Source organism: Alligator sinensis, unplaced genomic scaffold, assembly GCF_000455745.1.
Source record: "Alligator sinensis unplaced genomic scaffold, ASM45574v1 scaffold2151_1, whole genome shotgun sequence".
In the NCBI taxonomy this organism is placed as follows: Eukaryota; Metazoa; Chordata; order Crocodylia; family Alligatoridae; genus Alligator; species Alligator sinensis.
In genome coordinates, this window is record NW_005843363.1 from 32913 (window position 1) to 39671 (window position 6759).

At 42.9% G+C, this 6759-nt stretch overlaps 1 protein-coding gene across 2 annotated transcripts in view; it reads left to right on the forward strand.

The window, feature by feature from the left end:
- The window catches only part of TBC1D23 (TBC1 domain family member 23), a 61920-nt gene that overhangs the window by 9176 nt on the left and 45985 nt on the right, over positions 1 to 6759 (forward strand). For both annotated transcript variants that reach the window (XM_006038478.3, XM_006038477.3), the window contains exons 2-3: positions 6349 to 6460; positions 6740 to 6759. The exon at positions 6740 to 6759 is cut by the window's right edge and continues 74 nt beyond it. In XM_006038478.3, the coding sequence (XP_006038540.1) occupies positions 6349 to 6460; positions 6740 to 6759 (132 nt within the window). The remainder of the gene's footprint in view (positions 1 to 6348; positions 6461 to 6739) is intronic.

Here is a 6759-nt window from a genome sequence, read left to right on the forward strand (position 1 = left end):
CTTTGTGAGCAGCAGGTCAAGAAGAGGACAGCTCCTAGTTGGCCTCTCCAACACTTGCACCAAGAAGTTGTCTCCAACACTCTCCAAAATCTTCCTGGATTGCCTGTGCACTGCTGTATTACCCTCCCCGCAGATGTCAGGGTGATTGAAACCCCCCCCCTAAGACCCAGGCCTGAGATCTGGAAACTTCCACTAGTTGTCTGAAGAAAGCCTCATCTACCTCATCCTCCTGGTCAGGTGGTCTATAGCACACACTCACCACATCACCCTTGTTGCTCTCCCCTCTGACCTTAACCCAGAGACTTTCAATAGGCCTGTCTCCAGATTCATTCTCTGAGCAATCATACTTTTTTACATAAAGTACAACTCAACTCCTCTTCTACCTTGCCTGTCCCTCCTGAACAGTTTGTACCAATCCATGATAATACTCCAGTCCTGCGAACTATCCCACCACATCTGTTATTCCAATCACATTATAGTTCCTTGACTGTGCGAGGACTTTCAATTTTTCCTGCTGGTTTCCCAGGCTCCATGCATTTGTGTGCAGACACAAGGTAACTAGGCGATTTGCCCTACTTTCTCAGGAAGAATAAGGAGTCTTCCCTGTTGTCTCTCCTGCTTCTGCTTTCTCCAGATCCCCCGCTTCCCCACTTTGTTCTCTATCCCCCAGTGAACCTAGCTTTAAAGCCCTATTGCATTACTGTGATTACTGGATATTAAGATATTTGTATCCTGTAATTAGCTCCAACCGACCCACCTATCGCACTTCAAAACATGCCTTTAGGAAGAGTTCAGGAGAGGAAACTACTGTGAAGTAATGGTTCATCTATCATGAAAGAAAGGTGTAAACCTACTTCTCAAATCCATACAATGTAATGTAGATGTGTTGGTAATAACCATTAATAAATGAATTATAATTTAAATACAATTCTCAAATGTAATTCTAAAACTTTGGACTTTTCATAAAAAGCCCAATAGCAGGGTATGCTTCTCTTCAGGTTCTGGTATTGCTTCCTGAGGTCATAACAACACTACAGTTTTTATTCAGTTAATTCCCTATCCTAATCATGGATTAATTCCAACCGTGGTTAATATTTGAATGGCAACTATAGAATCAAACCATACTTTATCCATGGCTGTGTCTGTTACAAGTTTGGCATGCTCAGCATGTGTATAGTTCAGCAGCATAGATGGAGACCTCTAATCATATCTCCTCATTTATCTCAATTTTCATTTGGAGTAGGACTGATATTTGAGTGCATTGCCATAGAAACCACTAGTTTTGCTCTGCATACGTGTCCTGTACACACTTGATCCTCTTCTCGGGAAGAATGATACCTATACTTTGATTTTTTTTTTAAATACATTGACAAAAACATAAACAACATATATGGGTTGGATGTACCCATATGCTTGCATATTTTTTGCCAGTTGTGTGTCAGTATATGGGCACATTTCAACTAAGTTTGTCTTGTGTTAAGGAATAGTCATTTGTTTATGTAACTGCAAGCACCAAAACAGTGGAACATATGGCATCAATATACTTCAGTGCTGTGTGTTGGTCTGCTGTTTCTCAAATGGTTTGATCCTTTTGTTGCCATTCTTAAACTGAATTTCTGAGCAGATTAATATCAGCTAGGTACGGGCTTCAGTTTTTCACAATGGATTGCACATCAGGAAGTGTATGAAAAACCTAGTTGAGTGACTTTTGCAGCCACATCACAGCAGAACCACAACCTTGGCCATCCCCAGCTATTGCTGTTAAGTGTTTTGTTTTTGTTTTAATGTATCTAGTTTTATAAAGATTGGGCTGTTTTTTGTAGAGCCTTAAAACAACAGTGACTTGTTCACTACTCATTTGATTCCAGATTTGTAATTATTTTGGTGAATGGTTTCACTTCTCTGTTTTGCTTGGATGCCTCCATGAGGATCACTTTTGTGTGTATTATGTGAATGATTATGCAAGTGATTTATTTGGCTCAGCTTGTGTTTATTTCATAGGAATGAAAAGTTACAACTGAATTGAGTGGCTGATGTTTATGATATAGCTATAATATTTTGAAGAATTTATTAAATCTACTAAATGTCTAGATCAGAAGCATTTTATTGCAATAAGTTAATTTTTTATCTTTGTAACTACTGCTCGTTCTTTGGACTCCATAGTTTAGAACAATTTTCTCTCCCCTCTCCCTTGAGGTTACTTAATACCTGTGTAATAAATGAGTAGCTTGGAGATTAAGGCAGTTTAATCTAAAATAAGTTTTCTGCACTAACATGAATATGTATTATAGCTGGGGGCATTTCCATTTAGAAGACATGTGTGCTGGTAAACTATTGAAGGGTTCTGGACAGCCACTTGATAAACCTAAATCATTTTTAATTACTGAGTAATTAGACTGATAACCTGCAGGGACACGGCCTTGGATTGTAGACTTTGTGTATATGTGCACTGCATATATACAAAACGGAGGTTCTGGGCACGAGTATGATACAGATAACAGAATGATTACAATGGGTTGACAAGTATGCCTTTTGCAGAGCCTTCCTACCTCATCCAAAGTGGGAAGGTAGAATAAAGAAAATAAGTGATATTTTTTTTTTTTTTTTTTTTTTACATAAAAAGTTGACTTTTACATAATGAAATTCTTTTAAAGCTCTTATGAAACTAATGGAAACAGATTGCATCAGCTAATGGGTGGGAGCTAAACACTTAAGCCCCCAAACCATAAATATTTTCAGAAACTGAGTAGACTTTGGAACTGCACATATGCTTAATGTTAGGTGCATACATAAGTGTTTGCAGGATTGAGATTTTAACCTATATTCAATTGAAGGGTTATCTAGAAATTCAGGATTTGCATGCACTAGACTTGATATGCTTTCATCTAGGATTTCCACTGGGACCGAATAGGTTGCTCAGTAAAATAGGTGTTCCAGTCTCCAGTATCTGACTCTTCTTCCTCCCCCCGGACACTTCATACATTTTGTGAATATGCCCTGTAGTTATTGAACACCAGGTGCCTAAATATGAGGCACTCTACTAGATATATTTAGCACTGTGTGGACTTTAATTAATACCACATTTTTTATGAAACATATCTGACTTGCTATGAAATCAAAAGGACAGTAACATTTACTAAGTAGTATATGACCTGGCATCTGTAGTTAGTGGGCTTGAATTGAAAGATTTAGTGTGGGAGTGGGCAAAATACAGCCTGTAGGCTGGATCTGACCTGCCAGGCCATCCTATTCAACCTGTGGGGCCCCTAAAACATTTAGAAAATTAATATTTACCTGCCCCTGGCTCCTATCAAAGATGACAGGAGCCAGGGGCAGTAGGACCCAGGGGAGCTCCAGCAGGCTCCTGCAACAGCAGGGCATGCCTGGCCCTGCCCTACTTCCTCCCACCCAGCTGGAAGCCCCTTCCTAGCAGGGGTTTCTGGCCTGTGACAATGGGGCTGTTTGTGGCTGTGCCAGGACAGGAAATTCAGGTAAGATGGGGTGGGGGTAGGACAGAACCAGGGGGATTGCCCCATTCCTCGGGGCCAGGCCAGCTCCTGGTGAACCCCAGGGTCCAGCCATGCAGCCAGGAGCTGGCAGGTGGGCGGGAAAGTGGCAGTGGGGGTTGGAGGGGGAATGTAAGTGAGCGGGAGCGCAGAGCCTGTGCCAGTGTCCTGGGGCCAGTACCAGCGGGCCCAGAGGAGGGCAGTAAGAGCATGCGTGTGGGCTGTCAGGGGTCTGTGGAGCTGGGATGGGCTGCAGCAGCAGGGAGGGAGGAGCTGGTCCGGGAGACTGGCGCAGGCCCTGCACTTCCACCTGGCTGCTGCTGGCTCCCATGCACCCGCTTACTCTCTCCATTGCCACCGTTGCCTCATGGAGCAGGGGTGATATGGTGGAGAGTCAGGAGAGCCCCGTGCAGACTCTGACCAGCTGCAGCACGGGGCGCTGGCCACCGGGGGCGGGGCGCTTTTCCCCCATGCTGAGCACCAACTTGTTCCCTGCTGATGAGCACAGGGTCAGGGCTGCACGCTGCTCCCCACCTGTACTGTTGGTTTGGGGTGGGGGCACTGGGACTGAGCGGGTGCATAGGAGCCAGCAGCAGCCAGGTGGAAATGCGGGGCCAGAGCAGAGCAGCAGGAGCGCAGGGTCCTGAGTGGTAGGGGCTCTGTGGAGCTGGGTCAGCTCCCCCCTCTCCTTGCTGGTGCAGCCAAGCCTGGCTCCACAGACCCCTGCATTCCTTCTGCCCCACTCTGGGCCCCATCGGTGCTGGCCCTGGGACAGTGGTGGAGGCCCCACAGTCCCGCTCCCTTCCCACTCCCCCTCCCCAGTATTTTCCAACTTTCCTGCCCACCCACTCTGCACTACATGGCTTACACACACACGCACATCCCCACAAACCCCCATATACAATCACTTCTGCATATAGACCACAAACACCCACAAATCAGGACAAAAATATATATTTTTTAATTAAATTAAAATAAATATATTATTATGGGTGTTTGATTTTTAGTATGTAATTTTTTTTTTCCCCCTAAGATGGCAAACCCTTTTCCCCAAAGGAGTACTTCCAGGGGCGAGGGGTAAGACTTCAATTGGCAATGGTCAGAGGCTAGGGGCGGGACTTCTGGGCCCCAAGATGGCAACCAAGGGGCAGGGCACCTGTCAAGGGGTGGGGCTACCTATGCGGCCCTCGACAATTTGCCAAAATTCGGTGAGTGGCCCTCCACCCAAAATAATTGCCCACCCCTGCTTTAGCATCTGTTAATCCGAATGAAGGAGCACATCAGTTGCTTCAAGAGATGCGCATCAGTGTAGAGGGGTAGAATCTCTATTGAATATTGGACAGGTGTTGCACGCTATGCTCACTGTGTTCATACATGGTTATGTGGTATATTTAAGGATAGAAAGCAGTTTTGAGAACTTTATGCCCACGCTTATGAAGACCATTTAAAGGTTACAATAGGAAAACCCTTCTGTAGACAGAAACTACGTATTATTTTTGTTGTTTTTCTTCGGTGTACCTGGTATTTTGCCATCATGCTGTAGTTTCATATTGCAGTTGCTGAAGTGACGAGATGTGCCTTAGCAGGTACAGTCTACCTGCAGGTGTGTGAAATATTGAACTGTGCGTAGCAGGAAACTGATCTATTTTAAAATACGTTTTGTGCTTGCTTGCTAAAACTCACGCTTTAATCTAGCATTGTTAAAAATATATTGGCAAGAGATCTTTAATAATCTTATCGAGACTGTCAGTACAGGAGACCCTCGCCATTCGCAGGGGATACGTTCCTGAGATCCCTGTGAATGGCGAAATCTGCTAATACTGATGGGGCTCCCTGTCAGACCCCACAGCTGCCCCTGCTCCCCACCACATTCTTTGTGGGGCTCCCCCGCAACACCTGGGGACTGACCCCCCCCCCCCCCCCCCCCCCACCCCCCCCTGCCACCGTGGCTGCTTCTGGGAAAGATGCTGCCATCGCCTCCTCCCTCCACATCCCTGGTGCTTGCTCTCCGCCTGCCTCGTAGCTCTGCCCTGCCCCTCAGACATTTGAATCCGCGAATCCAGAGTTTCTGAGTAGCGAGGGTTTCCTGTAGTTCCATAATGATCTTATTTTGTTTTGATTACTGCACTGATTACTGAAACTTTTTTTCAGTCTACTGATTTTTTTTTTTTTTTCATTACAATTCTCTGTTACTTAAGGTACACTTATTTTATTTATTTTTCCCCTAGAAAAAAATTGAATTGTTAATTGCCTGGTGTCTAATGATTTGAATGTAGCTTAAAAAGAAATTTAAATTTCAAGGAAATACAGAGTTAAGAACCAACTATTAATAAACCTCTGGAAAATATTTTCCAGTATTTAGGTCATCTAATGATTTATTTAAGGGAAGCTGCCACCTAACTACATTTGAATGTGTAGTGTGTGGGTGGAGAAAAGTACTGTCGTTGAATCTGAAATATTGAAAATGAGTTTTTCAGTTTAAACATTATTCTGTTACATTTGTTTCATCTTTTGTAACATTGTCTCCCTTTGAGAACCAGAAAGTGTAATTCTATTCAATTTAAAGAATGAAAGGTAGATTTCAAATCAAGCAAATGATAGAGGCACCAAAAATAGAATGAATGAATAAAAATAATATAGATCACAGAAATATTTGGTCTCAGTAATATAAATGTATAAGTAACACACATCAAGCAAACTTTAAATGTTATTTTAGCTTACTAGTGTCCTCCAATTTGAAGAATATTAGGTATTTGTGTACGTGTACAAAGGACACTATTGTTTAATAAAAATATTGGAGTGTTTTAAAGTACATAAAGTTTGTTGCAAATAACTTTTACAGGGAGAAGGAACTTGCAGAAGCCCTGGAAGAAGGAGGCTGTGATCTAGAAACTGTAAGAAACATAATTCAAGGAAGACGATTGCCTGATGATCTGAGGGCTAAAGTCTGGAAGGTAACTGACTAAAGTCAAGAAATGGATGATACTTACTTTTTTTTATTTCTTTGCAACTGAAATGGTCATTATCTTGTATCACTGTAACAGGAACCTTCCCATGTGTATGTATGTGGAGGATGAATATCATCCAGGGTTCTTAAAAGGTTTTGAAATGTTTGCTGTTCGTTTAGTTTAAACCAATTGGAGTCAATAACCGTATCTCTGTATAGGTACAAAGAAAAGTGATTAGTATTTTTTATGTTTGTTTGTTGTTTGTTTTTTTTCTTTCCTCTCCAGATTGCATTAAATGTTGTAGG